At 32.3% G+C, this 25,625-nt stretch overlaps 1 protein-coding gene across 8 annotated transcripts in view; it reads right to left on the bottom strand.

Annotated features, from left to right (window-relative positions):
• The window catches only part of LOC129920296 (apoptosis-stimulating of p53 protein 2), a 428,395-nt gene that overhangs the window by 85,255 nt on the left and 317,515 nt on the right, over positions 1-25,625 (bottom strand). For 5 of the 8 annotated variants that reach the window (XM_056001638.1, XM_056001637.1, XM_056001640.1 and 2 more), the window contains one exon: positions 9,236-9,503. In XM_056001638.1, coding sequence (XP_055857613.1) covers positions 9,236-9,503 — 268 coding nt within the window. Of the gene's footprint in view, positions 1-9,235; positions 9,504-12,669; positions 12,986-25,625 lie in introns of all 8 variants that reach the window. The other 3 variants (XR_008773223.1, XM_056001634.1, XM_056001635.1) reach the window with 2 other exon arrangements.

The raw sequence follows: 25,625 nt of genomic DNA, 5'->3' as shown, positions 1-25,625 counted from the left end.
CTAGATTGGCAAAATTACACACTGTGTGTCGGCGTCGTACGAGTTCACTACAAATTCATCAAAGTAAAGATTTTGTGTACGTGTGTATATCTTGCGGGCGAAGAATGGCGATGGGGATGGATAGGAATACTGCGAAAATTGTGTACGATCGAGTTGGATGGATTTATTTGAAGAGAGAAAATGTGCACAGAAGGATTTCGTACGAGCTTATTTGATATTTTTGTTTCTGTTGTTTGATGAAGAAATTTTGAAAGAAAAATTAAGAAGGAAAAAAATGAATGTAGGCTTTGTGATACAGGTTGTATGGGTGCATATTGGGAATATTTTATTTGTGCGTGGTAAATGAGAACGTGTTTAATGGGGGATATTTTTCGTTGTTAGATCAGGGTGTGCAATGCACACCTTGCACACCCTGACGAGACGCCACTGCTTGGTATTGTCTCCTCTAGCAAATATGACAACTTTGAGTCTTCAGACTGCTTGGAGATGGATTCCGGTTGCGAATGCATCTCTTCAACATTTCCTAGACATGTTCTATTGAATTCAAATCTGGATTTATCTTTGGTCAATTCAAAGCTGGCTTATTAAAATCTTGAAAATATTCTCAAACCACTCTAGCATGCATTATCGTGCATTGTTATGTAATACTTAATTTCTTTAGGTAAGATGATTTGAATTGATTAAGTAAAAAAATCATATCAATAAATGAAATTCAACTTTTCTGTAATATTAAGATTTTTTACTTGCTCTTTACTTACTTACTTACTTAGGGTGACCAGCGCCGTAAGGCGGCTACAATCCGCTGTGGATTTGGGCCTCAACCAACAAGCTTCGCCAGCTAGCTCTATCCTTAGCTCGCTGCTTCCAGTTGCGCACGCCATGTTGATTGAGGTCCCTTTCCACTTGGTTGCGCCACCTCAGACGAGGTCTTCCTCTACTGCGCCGTCCCTCTGGGTTGGAGTCGAAAACTTTCCGGGCCGGAGCATTGTTGTCCATGCGCTCCACGTGACCTAGCCATCTCAGGCGCTGCACCTTCACTCTCTTGGCTAAGTTAGCGTCCTTGTACAACCCGTAAAGCTCGTTGTTATATCTTCTTCTCCAATCACCATCAATACACACGGGACCAAAAATCGCACGAAGAACTTTTCTCTCGAAACAATCCAAGATGTTTTCATCCGCCTTCGTTAAAGTCCATGCTTCTGCACCATATAGCAGGACTGGGATGATAAGGGTCTTGTATAGGGACACCTTAGTTGCTCGAGAGAGGGCTTTGCTGGTCAATTGCCTTCTCAAACCAAAGTAGCAGCGGTTGGCAAGAGTAGTTCTCCGTTTGATTTCAGCGCTGATGTTGTTGCTCTTTAACATAACCAAATTTTGGAATCGCAAAAAAACTGTACCAGGTTTTCCTAAATATCAAAATATCTATAAGTTTTCCTGCAAACTTTAAATGACTTTTTTGTTCATTATTGTTTTCTTAATAAGAATAAATTTAAAACACTATCACTGCATAACTTTTTTCAAATTGTTGGAAATATTCTTCATTTAATAAAATTAATAATCACAATATTCGCGGTTAAGACAATCTACTCGTGTGTATAAGTTTGACAGCTATAAGACAACAATAAACAAGGTTTTTGATCACATTTTGTAAGCTTAAACAGTTGTATAAAGTTATAAAACGTTTATAAATACGGGGGTATATTTATAACACATTTATCGAAGAAAAACGGTCCCAAAGTAAAAAATTATCATAGGTACGAAAAAACGAATACCCTTTAAAAGTTAATATCTGAGCAATAAAAAAAGATATTAATATTTAAATGCAGTTGCAAAGAATAGCATTTCTTCTTAAAATCAAGACATTTATGTTTCTATCATAAGTCTTAACGGAGAAATTAACATTAACATGAGTAAAGGCTTACAAAAGTAAGCATTTTCTTAAATCATCGCTTAATAGTATCAAATTTGTACCCCCAAGTGGGTGACACCCGAAGCGGTCCGACCTCCCCCAAGGTACCTATTATAATATTATTACATCTATTGGATAGTCCAATTATGAATGTAAAGAAATTGTTTTATAAAAATACTTTGTTGAAAGGCGCTTGAGGTACTCGCCCGCTCGTTAAACAACACGAAAACAATAGAAAGCCACAGCATTGTAGATTCAATTAGTTTGTAGGAAGCCTCATTACATTCTCTAATTTTAATTATTTATACTTTTTTTACTTGCGATATAGGTACTATAGGGCAAGTTTAGGATTCGTAAAAAAAATCGAACTCGAGATAACAATTTTACATGACAATACGATGATGGAGAATGCCAAAAAAGTGGGTCCGGCAATTCTGTCTGTCTGTCCGTCTGTCTGTCTGTCTGTCTGTCTGTCTGTCTGTCTGTCTGTCTGTATGTACCTCGAGCTACAGCCTAAACTATTCGAGTGATTTTGTTCAAACTTGGTAGTTAACAGTTTTGGGTGATTCCCTAGAGGACAAATTCGAATTTTTTTTTTAGGACCAAAACTAACGGTACCTGTCATATAACGGAAATAGAAAAGTTAATTTTTTTCAAAAACGGCTCTAACGATTTTGATTAAAATGTTTGAGTGTAGTATTACACATAAGAGCCAACTTTCGAAATAAAAAAAATATTTTTTTTACTTTTATTAACGGTACCTGTCATAGAACGGTTTTTTTGATTTATGAATATCTCGTTCAAGACCACCCCGATTTCAACAAAAATTTTTATACAAAAGCGTTTAGGTGAAGGTAATATTAAAATTTTAGAAAAATTTCAAAAAACTCATTTTTGGATTTTTAAAAAATATTTCAAAATTTTTTTTTTGAAAAATCAATTTTTTGAAAATGGGTTTATGAAAAATTTTGAAATTTCGTTTTTATGCGTAAATAAATTATTTCTTCAAAATGGCATACCAACTTTTTTTTTGAAAAATGTTAGAAAATTTTTATATATAAAAAATTATTTTTTTAAAAAACGGCTCTAACGATTTTCGAAAATTTTTTTCTAAAAATTCCTTTTTATATAAGAAGTAAACATGCATACTTGGTTTTTTGTGAAAGGTCATTTAAAACGGTATTTAATTAATTATAAAAACAGATTTTATTTTTTTTAATTTCTTGAAAATATCAAATTTTTAATTTTCTTAATTTTCTTGAATAAAAAGCTTTAACATTAGAGTAACTTTAAGCATAAGAGCAAGTACGTGCGACCCCAGTCGTACATTTTATTTAATAAACTTTCATTATTCTATTAAGAAGAATTGCCGGTTATTTCATGAGCACTTATACCTACAAATATAAATAGAAAGTTAAAGGTCCTTGTTCAATTATCTTTAGATAATTTGGAAGAACAAATAAATAGCGACGCTAGGTCACTTTAATCCCTTGCAAACATAACCGTAATTACTCAGAGATTGTGTTTTATGACACACATCTGTGAGCAATATGGCTGTAATAAAGGGATGTATCGTATCTTGCGTCGTTATCTATTTGTACACTTATTTTTAGTTTAGAATCCTAAGAAATCTAGTGATAAGATAATTTAAGTAGATGTAAATGTATTTGTAAAATAGAGATAAGATATAGTTATAGAGTAGAGTAGAGTAGATTTATTTTGAATAAAGGAGAATACTTTTTACCACCAAGCTGTCCGTTTGTTTTTGAGTTTAATGCAGTTGTCGGTTTTTTCAGTCCTTGAGAGTAGTTGTTGAAATAATACTATACACGTACACATCTGCGCTACCATTTATGATAAAAAAAACTGCATTATACCAAAAAAACTCGGTGACAGTCCTTTTTTACTTGCAGTATAGGTACTATATATCAAGTTATGCATTCGAACAAAAAAAAAAAAGTTGAGATAACATTTTTCCATGACATTATGATGATAGACAATGCCAAAAAAAGTGGGTCCCGGAAGTCCGTCTGTCTTTCTGTCAGTCTGTCAGTGTGTCAGTGTGTCAGTCTGTCAGTCTGTCAGTCTGTCAGTCTGTCAGTCTGTCAGTCTGTCAGTCTGTCAGTCTGTCAGTCTGTCAGTGTGTCAGTGTGTCAGTGTGTCAGTGTGTCAGTGTGTCAGTGTGTCAGTGTGTCAGTGTGTCAGTGTGTCAGTGTGTCAGTCTGTCAGTGTGTCAGTGTGTCAGTCTGTCAGTCTGTCAGTCTGTCAGTCTGTCAGTCTGTCAGTCTGTCAGTCTGTCAATCTGTCAGTCTGTCAGTCTGTCAGTCTGTCAGTCTGTCAGTCTGTCAGTCTGTCAGTCTGTCAGTCTGTCAGTCTGTCAGTCTGTCAGTCTGTCAGTCTGTCAGTCTGTCAGTCTGTCAGTCTGTCAGTCTGTCAGTCTGTCAGTCTGTCAGTCTGTCAGTCTGTCAGTCTGTCAGTCTGTCAGTCTGTCAGTCTGTCAGTCTGTCAGTCTGTCAGTCTGTCAGTCTGTCAGTCTGTCAGTCTGTCAGTCTGTTAGTCTGTCAGTCTGTCTGTCTGTCTGTATAAGGAACTAGAGCCCAAACGGATGGACCGATTGACTCCAAACTTGCTATGTAGCAGTTTTTGGAGACTCACCAGAGGGGTTTTTGGAATTAATTTTTTTGGACCAAAAATAACGGTACCTGTCATACAAAAATTTGGGAAAAGTTTAATTTCACGAAAACGGCTCCAACGATTTTGTTAAAAAAAATTCAAATGTTAGTTTTTAAACAAGGTCTATCTTTTGAAGAAAAAATTTTTTTCTGAAAATCTATATTAACGGTACCTGCCATAGGATCGCTTTTTTCAAATCGGATTTTCTGCAAAACTACTTATTGTATTTCAACGAAATTTTTTATACAAAAGCATTTATATAATTTTCGAAAACGGAACATTGAATTTTTTTGAAATTTTGTTTTTAGATGTTGATTAGTTATTTCTACAAAATGGCATGACAATTTTATTTTTAAACTTTTTTTTCAAAAAATTATTTATAAAAAATTAGTTTTTTAAAATTTTTTTTTGATTTCAGATATTGTTTTATTTTTTTGAAAAATGAATTTTATTTTTTTTTGTTTTATATACCTACATTTCCCAAGTTTCTATATGTATAAAAAGTCTTAAAAATTTAAGCAACTTGAACTCTAAGAGCAAGTTCGTGCGACCCAGTCGTGCATTTTATTTAAATGCGAACTCAAAAAGTTTGAAAATCTTATATTTTTGCGGAGTTATCTCGGGGTAAGTTAATCAAAAAAATTAATATAGCTCCAAACTTAAGCAGCAAATTAAGAACGGATTTTAACGAAGGGTTAACTTTTGAAACGAAAAACTGGGACTAAATGTAGCATATATTTTAACTGAATTCAAATAAGACATTTCATTGAACATTACTCTTATTACAATTTCTTCACATATAAACAATAAAAGTCCACAATTCATAAAATCGAAGAAGAAAAGACACAGTTCTTAGGCCTGAAATTCCCAGGTGTGCACTCAGAAACCGAAAATCGAACTGATCTATTTTTGACAACAAATGTCAAAGGATACGACGGACTAAAAAGTTGAAACTTGGGTTACTTCTTCCTTCTCCTCCGTCCGATCAGTTTTGTTCCCATAAGAACGTTTGTATTTTATCGGGCTGTCATTTGAAAACTTCGACGCAACGCACGCAATGGATTCTATGGGTTGGCCCCTTCAAGTAATCTTAATTTCATTACTGTACCCAGGAGTTTGGAATCCTTTACAAAACTACACACTGGAAAAAATATCAAAAGAAACAGTGCATTTATATGTGTAGCCTTTAGGCTAAGAACATTTATAACGAGTCACATTCGATTTTATTCTGTAATCAATATTATAATCAAATAGGTATTATTACACTTTACACACAGTCAAGTTGAAGATATTAACTTCTTTAATTTGTATAACTTTTCTTATTTGTAATAAGTATTTGCAATTTATTATTTGACATAAAAACAATAAAAATACCAAGAAAAAACCACACAGTCGTACATACCTACTGTGTGGTTTTGCAGAAACTTGTTGAGTAAAAATTGCTTTTTTATAAATCCTTCTGATTTCAAATTCGATTATAAATACGAGTCTTTACACATTGTCTAACATTTCTCAATGGAATTTGTGAAACGTTAAAACTCAACCGTTAAATAGTCTCATTTAACAAAATGCTATACACAATAAAGTCAAACTGATTCCTTCATTACTTCACGTCCACACAACTTAGCGGTTGTTCATTGAGCTACAAATGCACAACAGACCTTTTGCTATTTCAAATTCTCCTAATTAGTTAAAGCAATGCAATGGGAAGCGTAGTATAACAAGACAAGAACTGAGTTGTCGCCATGTTGATAAGTCGCCATGTTTTGCCTTAAATATCTTTATGCCAACTTGGAGCAGCCTTTATCATGTAGGTACAAGGAGGGAACACAATGTTTAAAGAAGAATTACATAATTGGGAAGAAATATAAAAAGAATAAAACAAGAAAAACAGGAGAATCACTGTATTCCAAAATAGATAAATCCGCACTTAACGGATATACATATGTACCTACATCGGTAGATATAAACGTATCACAGCAATCTTTTTATCGGCATCATCACAACTATTACAGCGGTAGTAGTCGTCATCTTCATCAGCGCGTTCCCATTGCTGATCTATTATTACAGTAGTTTTAGATTCGATTAGAAAAAACCAAGCTCAAGCCGTCAGGAAGCGCCAAGCACCCATACCTAGTTACTATTTTTGTTGGTTATACCTTACCACAGTTGATGACAATAAACTATCATCTCAATACTTTTCTTTTATAGCGGCTCGAAGTTCCTTGGTGGCGGGGGGTAAGAGCAACTACTGTTAATCTGGGGGTGGTATTTAATTACCAAGAGCCTTAAGCTCTATATCTAACGAAGAATATACCAAGTAGTAACACTATACAAAATAACAAGTAGCTTATATCATTGCCGCCGGGTACAAAGGGGTTAAGTCATAATTGATAGTTTGCCTGAAAATGTAAAGTTGAGCTAATCGATGAACTTTTGAGCATTGATCCTCTTATTTTTATAGAAAAGAGTTGTTCTAAATTTAAGTTTTTGATACCAAATAAAAGAGAAAAAAGAGGTTATTCTTATTTCATCGAAACCCGAAAAGTGCAATTTTGTGACTTAACCCCTTTGTACCCGGCGGCAAAGATATCATTTATGTGTATGGCACGAGTACGATAACATGGATGACAAGATTTGATAACGGTTTGTAGATCAATCAATTTTCTAAAAAATTACCTAAAATAAAAAAAAATTATTAAAAAACCACAGCAACACTTACAGTTATGAATGATACCTATTTCAGAATCGTACATTTTGTTCTAATTTTTAAATCAAGTTGTTTCAATCAGTTGGTTTTGAAATAACCGATTTTAGGGTTAAAATTAAGGAAAAAAAAAACACTGAATATTTTTATTGTCAAGACAATGAATTTCAATACAAAATTGGGTGATACAAAAAATTTCCTAAATTAATTCCTTATCAAACACTGAAAACTATATCGATACCTTCCCGTAAGAATGTACATTTTTTTGAAAATGACTTTTTGATGTGGAAATATACTATGAGTTGAGCGCCACGTTTTGGTAAAATTTTGGTTGTTCTATCATGTATGCGAATGAAACTAGAGAGAAAATAAAACTGTGCAACCCATACATTTCCTCACAAAAAAATTTAGTTTTTTGCGTTTCCTGAACAATTTTAGAAATGTCGCTTAATACATTCTTACGGCAAGGTATCGATATGCTCGTTTGCCTTCTCTTTTATACCAAATGATTCCTAAGATAGAAAAACGGTTTTTTTTTTCATTTATGTAAGCGCAAATATAACAATAAAAAGAAAAAAAACTACCGGGAGGCGCATAAAATATAATAAATCATTTTAATAAATAATATTTTTCTGTGTAAAACAAAATCCTAATATAAATAAAAATGGCTGCTGAAATAATTTTTACCCGAGCACAATGTACTACCCTGATTCAGTGAAGAGGTACAATTTTACAATATTTTTTATAAATAAATAACATAATAATTTTCAAACATTGGTCGTACCACCCCCCAGTTAGGGTTAGAGTTAGTTATTAAAAATAACTCAATATTCCCAACTTTGCTTTTTTTCTAAAAAAAAACTAATCACATCAAATTATTTGTTTGTTTGTTATGTTTGATGAATGATGATTATTTATTAAAGAATCAATTATATACGAATGAAAACAACAACATTTTTTTCATCGGAATATTGGGGAGAAAGGTGTACAGTTTGCGATCCAGGCATCCATTTGGAAATTAAGACAACGCTTCAATTAAACTGCAACTTCCGGGAGGATAGCATTGCTGGAATTGTTTTTAAAACAAAATCTTGAGACACCTATTTTTCTCTATGCATCATATTGATACTTCTTATATATAATAAAATATACAAAACAAATTTGCGAACTCCTGGACTTTCTATTATAATGCACAACGAAAATCACAAATTTTATATTACCTATTGTCCATCCTTCAAAAGATAATAGTGTTATTGAAACACTAAACGAAGACGGTTCTCAAGCTAAACCGAAAACAATCGATGAATTGAAGCCAACACAAGCTTAACACTAAATCAATTACTACAGATAACTTCAGAAGCTTAAAATTGTTTGACCCAATACACAATGAGGATTCATAGACACTGTTTAAGATGCTTTTAAGAAAAACTCGAGTTTATCCCACTTGAATTGCATTGGATAAACCCCAACTTTAGGTAAACAACAACTATGAATTTTTCCCAAAACCAATAACAGGCCTACATACACCCTCCTAAGAAAATCCATTCCTGTGAAATCTAATGGCCCGTTCGCGATACTGTATTAAGAGCACAAGCAGTTAAGCAAGAGTACAATAACAGTAGACGGTATGAAACCATTATAGAGTGGCAGCAGATTAAAAATGCCAACAAAATTATATTTAATTTCCTAATATTTACTTCCTCGGGCTCTCGGGTAGACACAGAACAGTAGATTTAGGATTTACCATTGTGGCGTCATCAGTGGCTGTGGGTTTGGCTTTGACTCTAGCGTTAGTTATGCTGTATGGCACATGCCTAGGTGAGTAATCAAACTGTTTGCACAAGAGCTAAAAAAGAGCTTTAACATCTGTGCCTGGGAATCATAAACATAAATACATACATACATACAGAGGTAGAAATAGGGAGAGATATGTTAACTGTACTTACTTAGGGTAACATTGTAGGTTTTTTGCAGATCAACTTGCCCACGTAACGCCCGCAACCGACGCAATTTTGACTCCTGCGCTTCGACACGCTCACGTAATCGTCGCAAGCGTTCACCTTCAGCAGCAGCAGCTGCACCACGTACTTCTTGTGCTTTAAGGAATCGTAAACGTTGTTCTTTGGTTGCAAGCAGCTGGTGCTGAGAATCGATTTGTTGTTGCTGCCGAAGTGCCATTGCCCTTAGTTCGGCAGATGTCGGCCTTCCGGGCACCTGAAATATACAAAAATATGTTAAAATTAATAAAATATTTTTTGTTTGCTTTATTTAAATTCAAAACGTGTTCTGTCTGTCTGGGAATGTATGACAGTGTTTGTGGGGATGAAATTGGGTGCAGAAGAAAGTGAGCTCTAGGGTACCTAACAGCAAACAAAATAATAACAAAAAGTTTCAAATTTGTGCGGCACACCACGGCGTATGAGTGATATAAAATATTTAATGCATTACTTAGTGTATATTTCTACTGTTGGTGTTGTTGTTGTTGGCAGTGGTGTTATTTTGGTGTGATCTAGTGAACGGCGCATTTATCCTGTCACTGTTTCTAATCAGAAAGTGTATGTCATTTGTTGCAATTAAATGGCTTGTGTGAATGAAGAAAACGAGGATGTATCAAGCATATAACAAGTAGGAATTATAAATTCTTTTTGTATATTTTTGTCTCTGGTGTAGAGTTGAATATATTAATCTGTGACATTTGGACATATTTATTTTCAGTGCTCTTTTTGCAAAAGAACATGAGGCTTGCGAGTTAAAACAAATGGATACAACAACGATGTATCTCCTGGATCATAAGAATTGTGTATTTTCAAAAAATAAAGATGCCTTTAGGGAAGCATAATATGGAAGGCAAATAAAGCCGCCAAACAAAAATGCTTCCAAAAACTTTAACCCGAATTCGAACAAAATTGATAGACACCTAAGTGCTGGAGGATTTTTTTTTTTTTGATTACTTCGGTTATATAATTTCAACTTTTAAATTTTTCATTACACATAAATGTACGAAGTACATACACTTAACAGCACGGGCAACTGAGACCATTTGGCTGAGACAACACAAAACAATGACACAAGAGAGAGAGAGACAGATAGACACAAAGAAAGAACATATAACATAGAACTACGTGCCACAGAGGAGGAGACAAAGTTGAAAATTGTCTCATATTATCGCCCAGGTGGCTTCAGTTAATCTGTATAGACTTTTTTTATTATTGGTTCTTATCCCATTACCAAACTTCATGAGTGTAACAATTTTTTATTTTTTAAATGCCTGTAGGTACTACCTGTACACCTGTACTATATAACTGAATGAAGGAAAATCAACAAATATTAAGATATTAATGTTAATGTTAATGTTAATGTTAATGTTAATGTTAATGTTAATGTTAATGTTAATGTTAATGTTAATGTTAATGTTAATGTTAATGTTAATGTTAATGTTAATGTTAATGTTAATGTTAATGTTAATGTTAATGTTAATGTTAATGTTAATGTTAATGTTAATGTTAATGTTAATGTTAATGTTAATGTTAATGTTAATGTTAATGTTAATGTTAATGTTAATGTTAATGTTAATGTTAATGTTAATGTTAATGTTAATGTTAATGTTAATGTTAATGTTAATGTTAATGTTAATGTTAATGTTAATGTTAATGTTAATGTTAATGTTAATGTTAATGTTAATGTTAATGTTAATGTTAATGTTAATGTTAATGTTAATGTTAATGTTAATGTTAATGTTAATGTTAATGTTAATGTTAATGTTAATGTTAATGTTAATGTTAATGTTAATGTTAATGTTAATGTTAATGTTAATGTTAATGTTAATGTTAATGCTAATGTTAATGTTAATGTTAAAACATTTATGTGAACCTTCATGAAACATCAGTTTATGTGGAGAATAGTTACTCGAAAAACATTCACTTCTGTGAATCAAATGTGAATGCAGTATTGCAATAATTAATTATTCTACCTATTAATATGATTCAAAAATTAATCATGAACTTTTCAGTAAACTGAATATACGTTGCCATGATACCCAGCAAAGAGGACTCAAACGGTTCAGAACGGAAATCATAAATGAAGGTTATGATTTCTGAACCAATTTATGATTTAGTTCTGTAGAGAAATGTCTGCTGGGAAGTGCATACGATGGTAAAAAAATAAACGTTTTTTTGGCTTGGTATAGGTGTGGAAAGTAATTTTCTTAAATTTGACATGACATGTATTTTGAACAAAAATTTAAGAAATCAAGAAGTAATTAGTTAATTAATAAATTTTTGCCATTTAATAAAACAAATGCACTTTTTCATTAATGGAGAGATATACAGGGTGTCCCGGGATGAGATAAGAAGACTTTGAGGGATGATTCTTGGGTATATTCTAAGAAAAAAATTGTTCTACAGTAACTCTCTATCTGCAAAGTTGATACCCTTTAGCGATGATTCTTGGGTATATAGGGTATCAACTTTGCAGATAGAGAGTTACTGTAGAACAATTTTTTTCTTAGAATATACCCAAGAATCATCCCTCAAAGTCTTCTTATCTCATCCCGGGACACACTGTATATAAGGTAAATTAACGAGGTTTGGATCTATAGCCTACGACATACTACTTTTTTAAAGAATTTAAGGAACCCCCGAAACATAGACATTTCAAATAACAAATTGGAAAATGTAAAGGAGAGTGTGTTGCTCTGAATTTCCATATTTTATATTTAATCTATATTTAAAAAAAGTAACCTTTATTAAACCAAGATATTTTATAGCAATATTGAATGTGAGGTTATTAAGACAAAATTTATGAAAAATTTCAAAACAAGTAGGTACAAAATCTCGTTTATGATAACCAGTGTAATAATTTAAACCTACTTTATAATTTTTTTCAACGAAGCCAAGAAATATTTATGTTCTTTCTAATTTGCAAAAATCTATTTATTTATTTTATCTCTGAGATAAATCTTACTTTTTCGTATCAAATAAAAACAATTCAACATGAATACTATTATTTTAAGGGTCGCGGAAAAGCAGGGTCAGAGTTGTTTTCAAAAAAACATTGATTTTGTACGTTGTTTTAATTCGTTTAGTATTCTCCTGCAAATATGAAAATGCGATAATATGATTTGGAAACCTTAATTCAAAATACTTGTATCACTGTAAAAAATGTTTGAAATTGATTTCTAGAGAACGTAAAGTATGTCTATAACTTTTCTTCCCGGCGAAATCTCTTCTGAAACTAATTAAGTTTTCTCCAATTAAGAGTACTTCTATTATTGTTTGTGTAGTTGATTGTATTTATTAAGTGTGTTTCAATTAAACAAAAATTCAAAAAATTGAAAAGAAACAACAAACATAAAAACTGAGTTTTGAAGCATTTCATTTACCTTCTTTTGTTTGACAATTGTTGCGGTTCCAATCCTTGGCTCCGATGTAACAACAATTGCTGTTGTGCTGCGCTTTTGTGGCATCGCTGATGGTGCCATTTTTGGCAAATTGCCAGAAACCGGTTGACAAACGCAAGTTAACATCTTTATTCAATTTTATATAATTAAAATTATGGTCAAAAATAAGTAGCACTTTGTTTTTAGAAACAACACAATATATCTTTCTTTCATAAAACGTTCTTTGCTTTTTTTATATCCTTTAAAAGGAATTTATTGCCAAAGATTTAATAAAATAACTGTCTAATCACAGATATCACTGTAAAGGGGTTAGACAAAAAAAAAAATACTAAAGATAAACAGGGTGTCCCAAAAGTAATGGATCAAACGAAATATGCTGATAGGCCAACTTTAGGGCTCTCTGAATTTGGTAACTTGTTCATCTCAAATCCTTACGGTTTTCGATTTAATGCAGTTTTTGTGGAATTTCGAAAAATCTCGAATTTGCAACAGTATTTTGCTTCCTCCGTTCATAATTGATTTTTGTTTTTTACAATTCTTTCACTAAAACATTGCCTAATAATAAGAAATAATTAATTAATCAAAATATTTTTCATTTCATACGCCATTTTGCTGCAAATTAATTAACAGTTCCATGTTTTATAAAAACTCAATTTCTTTCTTTTATTTCAGAGCAACACCCTGAAAAAAATTTTTAAAATTTTGAAAACTTGCCGCGTTATTGCAGTTTTCAAAAATGTATAAAAATTTCCAAAGTTGAAGTTAGAACTGAAGATATTACAATTTAAAAGCAACAAAACAGGGCTTTTCAGAGAAAAATAACAAAGAAAAATAAACACATTTTCTCGACTGTTGTTTGTTTATTTCTTTTTGAACAAAAGCCTCGATTTTTGTTTGTTATTTTGCTCCAAAAACGTCTGTTTTTTTGCATTCAAATTGTAATATCTTTCGTTCTAATTTCAACTTTGGAAATTTTTATACATTTTTGAAAACTGCAATAACATGGCAAGTTTTCAAAATAATAAACCAGTGCCACACCATACAAATTTTTTTCAGGGTGTTGCTCTGAAATAAAAGTAAGAAATTGAGTTTTTATAAAACATGGAACTGTTAATTAATTTGCAGCAAAATGGCGAATGAAATAAAAAATATTTTGATTAATTAATTATTTCTTATTATTAGGCAATGTTTTAGTGAAAGAATTGTAAAAAACAAAAATAAATTATGAACGGAGGAAGCAAAATACTGTTGCAAATTCGAAATTTTTCGAAATTTCACAAAAACTGCATTAAATCGAAAACCGTAAGGATTTGAGATGAACAAGTTACCAAATTCTGAGAGCCCTAAAGTTGGCCTATCAGCATATTTCGTTTGATCCATTACTTTTGGGACACCCTGTATACATAAGTATCTCTAACGAAAGACAAAAGAATAGTTAATTTACTTAGTTGACTCAGGGAGTTCTGAGAGGCCTTGATGAACTCGTACTTGTATAAACACTAGGTACATCTATGCCTAGTTAACTTTTTCTAAAATAAACATTTCTCTTGGGATAGGGCTTAGGGACGCATAGAAGGTAATTAAGGACTTTCTTTTGTTCATGCCATTTGTCATATTCCGACGATATATAGTCACGAAACAATAAGCATCTAATGGTTTGTTGGCACGAATGACTCGGGTAACGTTATATATAAGCTCTATGGAGTACCAAATGTTAGCAATTCTTATTTCAGCTTGAGTTTTGATATTATGTAGGTTCAAATTTTTTTGTTTTATGCTCAAAATAGTATTTATATTATCAAAGCTTTTCAGTTCTCAAAAACTAATACTGTTTAAGATTCTCTTATCATGACCAAAGTTTTTTAAGGAGTTTTAATGAGATATTTTAGGCCAGGTAAGAGATTATCAGTACATAAATACATTCTTAACACTCTGAAAAGGCTCTTTAAATCTAGAACAAAAAAAATAACGGTCTTGTTAACTTAAAAATTAAAAGATATGTCTGGAAAGTATTAAACTTTCTTTCAACCAACAAAGTTTGGCAAAAAAAAAAAACAATACAAACTTTCTTTAGTACCCGGTGGCAAGATTTTCGTTAACATAAATATCTCGGCATCCATTGAAAAGGTGAAAGGTGGAAATTATGTTATTTTCCTTTACCTCACTTATAAGGACCGCCTTCAGGTCAAGGGAGGTAGAAAAACGAAAAGTTTTGTGTTCATTTTTTCTTTTATTGCACAATATGACTTTTGGTAGACGTTTCAAAAATGAGGAAAAAAAAATAAGATGAAAATGATGCTCTTTCCGTTGACTGTTTTTCGTGTTATAATAGGAATAGATATTTAAAAACTTTTCAAATGGCTCTTTGAGTAACGAAAATCCTTTTTGTAAACTCTTAAATAAGTTATTTTCTTGAGATGAAAGTTCTTTTGTCACAATTGGTTGCCTTGCATACAAGTTTTAGGAATGAACGAAGGTGGCATTTTTAGAATTGAATTTTCGTTTCAATGTGGTTCATTGAGAACCAATGCCTATGAAGTACTGCAGTATTACTTTCAACCTTGAAATATATTAATTGGGTTCAAAGCATAATGGCAATGTTAGCATTTTCAAGTTGGGCAGATTTTTTCACATTTGTTTTAGAATTTAACAGCACATTGAACTACTTCTTCGAAATTTTAAGTAAACTTAACGATGTTTCTAAACAAAGAAACATGTTGTTGCTGTTGATAATGGCAGGACGGAATTATTTAAATAAAATTGAAGGAATATAAACTAACTTAGTTGATTTTCAAAGTTTAAACAGAATCGACTACATGAAGTATGATTCCCTGCGAAGAAGATCAGATTATTATTATTTGAAATCAAAAATTTAAATTGACTATTAAAATTATTACCAACTTAGAGATTTTAAAATTATTAAGGCCTACTGGCCAACCCCAAGTCCCCAACACCGTGCTTCGGCTAAGCAATTTGAAGTTGGCACCCCCAAATGCAAATTTTTTTTTCAAACCTATATGGTTCGATTGCCCAAGGTTAGCCCAGGATAGCCCAAGATTTTTTTTCGTTAGCCCACCCTTAGTTTTAAAATTATAACGGAATTATTTTTTTTCACCTCAAAAATCACAAAAAAAAACTTTTTTTTATTCTGTGAAAAAATTGTTGGTTTTGCACTGTGGTTCGATTGCCCAACGTTAGCCCAGGATAGCCCAACTTTTTTTTTCTTGATTGCACTATTTTTTCAAAAGATACAACAAAAAACTTTTTTTCATATCAGAAACCGAAAAAATTTAAATTTTTTTTTCCTGTGAAAAAATCCTTAGTTTAAAACCGTGGTTTGTTTGCCCAAGGTTAGCCCAGGATAGCCCAACTTTTATTTTTGCTATCTTAAGCTTAGTTTAAAAATTATAGAAGAATTAGTTTTTATTCACCACACCCAAAAAAAAAAGTACGTATACACCTCAGTGACCCTTTTTTAATTTATAGTTAAGTACAATTAAATTCACTGGTGTTTGCATTGCGCCTCAAATGTTTTTAATTTGAATTAACATTTTTACTTGATTGAATGTAGTCCATATAACATTCCTGTTAAGAAGCTTAAGTTGACATTTATTATTAAAAGCCACAACAAACGAATAATTTTTCAAGTCTCAAAATCAATTTTTTGTTTTGTTTGCCATATAAGTACCTAGAAAAGCTACATGCTAAGTAAAATATATCCAAACGTATTTCAAAAGTAACAACAAAATATGAAATGGTGAAAAAAACACTTTTTTCAAAGTACCAACTTCTTAAAAATCAAACATTTTTGTTTCAGTGTTAAATGTATCCTTTTTTCATTTTTCTTCAATTAACCATTCTAATTCCAACTAATTACATCACTTTTTTTCGTAAGCCCACCCTCAGCTTAAAAGTTATAACAAAAAACTTTTTTCAAAGTACCAACTTCTTAAAAATCAAACATTTTTTTTTTCAGTGTAAAATTTATCCTTTTTTCATTTTTTCTCAATTAACCATTCTAATTCCAACTAATTACATCACTTTTTTTCGTTAGCACACCATTAGTTTAAAAGTTATAACAAAAAACTTTTTTCAAAGTACCAACTTCTTAAAAGTCAAACATTTTTTTTTTCAGTGTAAAATTTATCCTTTTTTCATTTTTCCTCAATTAACCATTCTAATTCCAACTAATTACATCACTTTTTTTCGTTAGCCCACCCTCAGTTTAAAAGTTATAACAAAAAACTTTTTTCAAAGTACCAACTTCTTAAAAATCAAACATTTTTTTTTTCAGTGTAAAATTTATCCTTTTTTCATTTTTCCTCAATTAACCATTCTAATTCCAACTAATTACATCACTTTCTTTCGTTAGCCCACCCTTAGTTTAAAAGTTATAACAAAAAACTTTTTTCAAAGTACCAACTTCTTAAAAATCAAAATTTTTTTTTTTCAGTGTAAAATTTATCCTTTTTTCATTTTTCCTCAATTAACCATTTTAATTCCAACTAATTACATCACTTTTTTTCGTTAGCCCACCCTCAGTTTAAAAGTTATAACAAAAAACTTTTTTCAAAGTACCAACTTCTTAAAAATCAAACATTTTTTTTTTCAGTGTAAAATTTATCTTTTTTTCATTTTTCCTCAATTAACCATTCTAATTCCAACTAATTACATCACTTTTTTTCGTTAGCCCACCCTCAGTTTAAAAGTTATAACAAAAAACTTTTTTCAAAGTACCAACTTCTTAAAAATCAAACATTTTTTTTTTCAGTGTAAAATTTATCCTTTTTTCATTTTTCCTCAATTAACCATTCTAATTCCAACTAATTACATCACTTTTTTTTCGTGATGTAATTAGTTGGAATTAGAATGGTTAATTGAGGAAAAATGAAAAAAGGATAAATTTTACACTGAAAAAAAAAATGTTTGATTTTTAAGAAGTTGGTACTTTGAAAAAAGTTTTTTGTTATAACTTTTAAACTGAGGGTGGGCTAACGAAAAAAAGTGATGTAATTAGTTGGAATTAGAATGGTTAATTGAGGAAAAATGAAAAAAGGATAAATTTTACACTGAAAAAAAAAAATGTTTGATTTTTAAGAAGTTGGTACTTTGAAAAAAGTTTTTTGTTATAACTTTTAAACTGAGGGTGGGCTAACGAAAAAAAGTGATGTAATTAGTTGGAATTAGAATGGTTAATTGAGGAAAAATGAAAAAAGGATAAATTTTACACTGAAAAAAAAATGTTTGACTTTTAAGAAGTTGGTACTTTGAAAAAAGTTTTTTGTTATAACTTTTAAACTAATGGTGTGCTAACGAAAAAAAGTGATGTAATTAGTTGGAATTAGAATGGTTAATTGAGGAAAAATGAAAAAAGGATAAATTTTACACTGAAAAAAAAAATGTTTGATTTTTAAGAAGTTGGTACTTTGAAAAAAGTTTTTTGTTATAACTTTTAAACTGAGGGTGGGCTAACGAAAAAAAGTGATGTAATTAGTTGGAATTAGAATGGTTAATTGAGGAAAAATGAAAAAAGGATAAATTTTACACTGAAAAAAAAAAATGTTTGATTTTTAAGAAGTTGGTACTTTGAAAAAAGTTTTTTGTTATAACTTTTAAACTGAGGGTGGGCTAACGAAAAAAAGTGATGTAATTAGTTGGAATTAGAATGGTTAATTGAGGAAAAATGAAAAAAGGATACATTTTACACTGAAAAAAAAAAATTTGATTTTTAAGAAGTTGGTACTTTGAAAAAAATGTTTTTTTCACCATTTCATATTTTGTTGTTACTTTTAAAATACGTTTGGATATATTTTACTAAGCATGTAGCTTTTCTAGGTACTTATATGGCAAGCAAAACAAAAAATTGATTTTGAGACTTGAAAAATTATTCGTTTGTTGTGGCTTTTAATAATAAATGTCAACTTAAGCTTCTTAACAGGAATGTTATATGGACTACATTCAATCAAGTAAAAATGTTAATTCAAATTAAAAACATTTGAGGCGCAATGCAAACACCAGTGAATTTAATTGTACTTAATTATAAATTAAAAAAGGGTCACTGAGGTGTATACGTACTTTTTTTTTGGGTGTGGTGAATAAAAACTAATTCTTCTATAATTTTTAAACTAAGCTTAAGATAGCAAAAATAAAAGTTGGGCTATCCTGGGCTAACCTTGGGCAAACAAACCACGGTTTTAAACTAAGGATTTTTTCACAGGAAAAAAAAATTTAAATTTTTTCGGTTTCTGATATGAAAAAAAGTTTTTTGTTGTATCTTTTGAAAAAATAGTGCAATCAAGAAAAAAAAAGTTGGGCTATCCTGGGCTAACGTTGGGCAATCGAACCACAGTGCAAAACCAACAATTTTTTCACAGAATAGAAAAAAGTTTTTTTTTGTGATTTTTGAGGTGAAAAAAAATAATTCCGTTATAATTTTAAAACTAAGGGTGGGCTAACGAAAAAAAATCTTGGGCTATCCTGGGCTAACCTTGGGCAATCGAACCATATAGGTTTGAAAAAAAAAATTGCATTTGGGGGTGCCAACTTCACATAGCCCTTCGGCTAACTGTTGGATTTTAAGTTGGTTGGAGGTTGGGTGTATGCAAGACTTCTTTAAGACCACCTGCACAGCTACCCAGATATTTCCTGTGGGTTAGTCGGGCTTTAATAAGTTTGAAAAAAATATAAAATTGCGCAACATCGATTCAGTATGGGCCAATACCGATACAACGTTTTTTGTTATAAAACTTTCATGCCAAGTATTTATACAGGATGTCCCAAAAGTCAACGTCGAAACAAAACGGTAGATAGGGTAGGTGGTGACAGTTATCAGAAAAATAATAAAAAAATCGCAGTTATGTATTTTGTGAGTAATGGGCATTCGAAAAAATGGTCACCCTGTGACGGGTTTTCATGTGATGTGACTAAAAATCTTAAGTTTTCTCAATTTTTTTTTTTCTACGGAACCTTAAATAATCCTGCTACCAAATGCATACAAAACTTTTAACTCAGCTGCATCAGTTTTAAAGCAAATATCACTTTTATGTCCAACTAAGTACGCAAAATGTTTACATGACTCTAATTTAATGAACCGTAGTTTAAACAAAATGCACTACGGCTACGATGTTTCGGCAAGTTACCCTAAAAGTTGGTGTGTTCAATTATCTTTTCAAAATGGTGTAACATTGTTGAGAATATTTCATAAATAACCGAGATAAAAATTTTTTTCTTAAGAAATCCGACTTTTTTTATTAGGTCATTTTTCCATATTATTTAATTTTTGTACCCTTTAAGAACCGAATTTGTATTTTTAGAAGTAGTTAGGTGTTGATTTGTATAAAAACAATTTTTAGGTGTGAAAATTAAAAATTCGCGCGAATTTTTAATTTTCACACCTCAAAATTGATCCTCACGTTTCCAAAATTTTTTTCCGCTTCGCATTAAAATTCGGGTTAAAAAATTTTTTCCGCTTCGTATTTGAACATCGAAATTAAATAATTGAATCTACTTAAACAAAATTTTTCCGCTTCGCATTTGAACATCGGAACTAAATTGAATCTACTTATATTACTAGGAGTAAGTATATATGTAACTCAATTTTATTAATTTTGAATTTCTTAAATGTATTCTTGTTTTTACTTATTTTTTTTAAAGTTTGTACTAAAAAAAAGAGTGCAAAAACTTTTAGTCGGAGAGGCGACCGTCGAGTTACGTAGCTCATAAGGTTAGGGGTTAAAATTGGTGTCAAATGAAAGATAAGTTGATACTGAAAATAAAAAAATAAGGTTGCCACTTCTAAAATGGGAACTTCCATGTGGCAACCCTATTTGAAAGGAAAAATTGTCACATAACTAATACATTCATATCTTTGTTATTTGGCCATATAAAAATTTTTTTTAAATACCAAACGAAAGTCAAAATATTAAAAAAAAAAATAATAAAATAATATAAAGAACATAACCCTACAAATGTGGCAACCCCATTCAAATGAATACAACACTGACAAAAATCTTCTTTGAACAAAACAGTATAATTTTTTATGCACTAGAAAGCTAAACTATACGCCATATTTTAGATAATACTCCCTTCTATCTAAAAAATGTCGGGTGCCACCTCGCAAATGCAGACAAGTACTCGGCAACCCTACTCAAATGCTAAAAAACGCAAAAATCACTTGTTTATTGGCCAAAGTGTATAATATTTGATAGAGTTAAAGGCTATAAAATACATCCTGTATAGCTTAGACTCTCTTCCATCTAAAAAATGTCGGGTGCCACCTCGCAAATGCAGACAAGTACTCGGCAACCTTATCCAAATGACAGAAAACAAGTGCTTTTTGCGTTTTTTTTAGCATTTTAGTAGGGTTGCCGAGTACTTGTCTGCATTTCGTTCACTTTTAGCCATAGGAACTATTTTAAAAACCATAAAACCCAGTTTTGATCCATGGAAGTAGGTTTTGTTTTTTTGCTAAAAATGATTATTAGATAGAAGGGAGTATTATCTAAAATATGGCGTATAGTTAGCTTTCTAGTGCATAAAAGTTATACTGTTTTGTTCAAAGAAGATTTTTGTCAGTGTTGTATTCATTTGAATGGGGTTGCCACGTTTGTAGGGTTACGTTCTTTATATTATTTTATTATTTTTTTTTAATATTTTGACTTTCCTTTGGCATTAAAAAAAAAAATTTTATCTGGCCAAATAACAAAGATATGAATTTATTAGTTATGTGACAATTTTTCCTTTCAAATAGGGTTGCCACATGGAAGTTCCCGTTTTAGAAGAGGCAACCCTATTTTTTTATTTTCAGTATCAACTTATCATTCATTTGACACCAATTTTAACCTCTAACCTTATGAGCTAAGTAACTCGACGGTCGCCGCTTGGACTATTTGTGAAGACCAGCGATTTCCCATTTCCACCTCATCTAATAAGATACAGTATTAAAAAGAAAAATTTTTTTCCACCTCCCATTTCACCCAAAAGTGAATTTCGTTCCCAAAAAAAGGAGAAATTGTTCTCACATTCAGTGAGAACTAACTTCCCAAAAAAAGTGAAATTATTTCCTACTCTAAGTGAAGTAATGTCCCATAAGAAAGCCGCATCCCTCTCCTATATTCTTTTCACTTCTTATTACTTAGGTACTATGAACAAGAAGCAAGATTTCTCTTCCTTCAAAAATGCGGCCTTATTTCTATCTCGAATGAGGTCTTATTTCTATATTGCAACTGAAATAAGGCCCGTCGGGCGTTATTTCGGTTTTTCCATGCAAATAAAGCCGCATTTCAAATGGGGCCTTATTTCGTAAGGCGTTATTTCACGTCACCTATATGTTCCTAAGCCAATCTAATTTGTTTGTTTTCCTTTTGCAAATCCAATTCCTGTCAAGTAAAACGTGCACAATAAACGCTGGGTAAACACGTAATGTGTGAAGCATTCAATTCTTTCTTTTAGGCGAATATTAATCATATTGTGTCTCACATTTGTACCTATACTTACAACGGCCAACAAAAAAAACACATACTTGCTAAACTCCACTATAAACCGTTCACGTATTTCATAAAATGCGCATCATTTCACATGAACGTAGTCATCATTTCCCATCACGAAGACAAATAATTGTACTTTTCCTCGGTATACGGAGGAGCTTAAAATATCAATCCGAGTTTTTATTTATTTATTAGTACGCCTACTGTACAAAAATAGGAGACCAAACCCTACAGGTATTGACAACAACATCAAATTCAAATCTGCTCTTCCTCCTCCAACGGATATTTTATAATCCGTTGGTAAAAAAATAAATTTCAATTCAATTTTCAATTTTGTTTTTATTGAACTTGTTATTTACAATTGACTTAAAATTAACTTATGTCTAAGATACATTGATAGATACAAAATTTTGTTGGCACAGAGGGGGCCTAACCTTATAACAATGACTAAGTTATAAAATATAAATAAATATTATACATGGATAAACTTAATTTAAAAAGTCTGCTGACTAGGTTGTCCTCGGAGTGTTCATACTAGGATGTCCAGTCGTGGGGTTGGTTGAGTTGGGTTGGTTTGGTTGGCGTTAGCCACGGTAGTAAGCCGACTGGGTGTCGGCGTAAAAGTTAACTTCTTCGTTGTCCATTGAAATTATGTTCTCAGCCAGTATATCCAAAGCGCAAAGGTAAATGGGTTCCGGATGTCGTTGTTGGGCTGTCATTCTTCTCATCAGTTGATTCGGATGGTTGGCGATATTTCCTACCAGTATCTTCGCCGATTGCAATAGATACTTGTCCAGTGGTATGATTTTTGCTTCCTTGTAGAGTCGCTTGTTGCTTTAGTATTTCTGCCGCTGTCGGTCAAAGATGAGTCCGGTGCACATTCTCAGTATTTTTCTCTCGAACATTTGTAGTTCCTTCATGGCTGTCTTGGAGATGGTGTACCATACTGGAAAGCTGTAGGCAATGACTGGTCGCAGAAGCTGCTTAAAGATCAAGAGTTGCGTTGGTTGACTCAATCCTGTTCCTCTTTTCATCAAAGGGTGAAGGCGATGGAAGGCAAAGTTGGCTTTTTTGAGGACCAAACGAGAGTGATTATTGAATCTGAGGAGGTCGTTAAAGTTGATTCCTAAGTACTTGGCGTTGCGTTTGGAAGTGTCAATGTGATGCTTCTAAAGCTTCCAGCCGATCGACTGCCTCTTCCTCCTGATCGTCTAACAGGCACAATAGCATATATCTCACAACATATGCTAGATCATCAACACAATGCAGATTTTGAAAACGTCAAAATATTAGATAAAGAACGAAGAATGAACACAAGGTTCACTCTAGAAAGTCTTCGTATCCAACAAAAAATGAATGTAACGATGAACCACAAAGATTACATTGATGACATAAGCGCTGTCTACAGTGTTGCCATATCGTAATCTGATCTAAATTAATATTCTTTAAGTTTCCATTTGCCAATAAGAAGTGTTTAATTTTCTGTTAAGTTTCAAAAGTTTATTTTTAATTTTATTTTATATAAATTGTTCCTCAATGTAATTTATTAACAACAAAAGTAAGTGCAATAGTTATCAAATTGTTTAAATTAATTAAATGTACAAATTATTATTAGTTTTTTATTCATCAAACATTTCATTGTTAATTGTTTCTTTAAGAACTAATAAATCCAAACCCCCTGATGAAGCCCGAAAAAACCGGAGAAACGTTGGGAAAAAGAATGAATTAGTTTTTTAATTGATTGCATTTTTTCATATCGATCATCAAGCCCAATTTGAAATTATCAAAAATAATTTTAATAAGTGCTAAAGGAAAGCCTAGTTAATGAAGTTAATGAATAAGGGCCTCTATTCATACGCTGTCAAATGCTTTCTCGACATCAAGAAAGCATGCGATGGTAATTGGAGATCATGTTCCTAGAACCTTTCTAAGGAATCGCCACAATTCTTGCAGTTTTCCATTTCTGCGGGAAGTAGCTGTTGTTGATACAGTTGTTGAGGATAATAGCTGGGAAGATCATTATTGTTTGCGGGAGCCTCTCTATTATGAAGTTGGAAATTTCATCAGGTCCAGCTGATTTCTTCGGTTTGTATAGATTAATTATTTCAGCAATCTCTTCGGGCGTACTCAGGTTAGGGTTGTCAACTGGATCATTTGCAGGATTGGTGTCGCTGAATCTCACTTTATGCGGGTTAGGTAGCAAAGTCCTTTGTATGGATGCCTCGACGTCCCCTAAGAAGTCTGTGTCTGCGCAAGGGTTCGGTGCGAAGTTACCTTCAAAGTGGGCTGCAAATGTCTCTGCTTTTTCCTGAGATGTTGTTGCTTCTCCATTGTTGGTGTTAACGACTTCCGGCATTGGTGACTTCTGTCCAACAATTCGGTTGATGTTCTTGAAGGCATCAGGTCCTGGCCTTATTGACTGTAGTCTCTTCTGGAACTGTGTGTTGTTATAGTGTTGAATGGAATTACGGAGCATGATGTTGGTGCACTGTAGCTCAGTCCACACTGTCCGGTAGTTGGCGTTTGATGTATTCAGGTCCCGTTGTTGAATCCTTTGGAGGCGTTTCCTTAACCGTTGTCTGTGGGCGTATAGGTTTTGCACCTGTTCTGGGATATGTTGGTAGCGGTCCTTTGATGTCTTCGGCTGTTTTTGATTGTCCACTGCGCGTGTGATTGCCATTTCTAGGGAGTCAATAGCAGCATCAATTTCAGTATTCTCAAGGATCTTATTGTGTGGAGGAAGCGTGACGGTTTGTTCGACGTCTCTCTACAGCCGGTCTACGTCAAGACTTCTGTAGTTGATGAAGTTGGCCGATGGTTGTGCTGCTAGGGAGATGGGTTGGTGAAGCTAGATATTAAGCTGAACTGCTTCATGGTCCGAGTCACTGGGTACTGTTGAACAGTTGAAGTTGCTCTAAGCTAGTTCGATATGGATGATATTGCGGTCCCTCTGCGGTTCTCCGATTTATCCTGACGATAGGTGTTAAATCCACGGATATCGATGTTGTTCTTCCTTATCACGTTGGTTTCGCTAATGAGGGCAATGTCTGGATTGTGGTTCTTCATGAACAAGTGAAATGATGTTCTCTTTTCCAGGCTTTACAATGAATTGACATTGTACTTCAGTATGCGGAGCTTCTTTAATTGCATAATGTGACTAAGGCCGCGGACTTATCTCCCTCACTCAGTTGCCGATAATTTGGTGGAACGGCATTTCGGGCTTTAAAAAAAATTTGTAATAAAAATGTTTCCGTTTCGAATTGTGTAGCTTTTTATCACAGTTTGCATCAGGGTCCACCAGATGTATATACCTGGTAGAGAAAATTAATGACTTTTCACACCACAAATCAATTTTTGTTAATGTGGTCTTCAATTGAAATAAAAACTATTTTGGTTGAATGATTGATTCCTTATCTTTTTTACGATCCCAAATAAATATATTTTCTTTGACTG

Source organism: Episyrphus balteatus, chromosome 4 (assembly GCF_945859705.1).
Source record: "Episyrphus balteatus chromosome 4, idEpiBalt1.1, whole genome shotgun sequence".
Classification (NCBI taxonomy): Eukaryota; Metazoa; Arthropoda; class Insecta; order Diptera; family Syrphidae; genus Episyrphus; species Episyrphus balteatus.
Note: the sequence above shows the minus strand (reverse complement) of the source record. Positions and strands in the feature narration are given on the sequence as shown.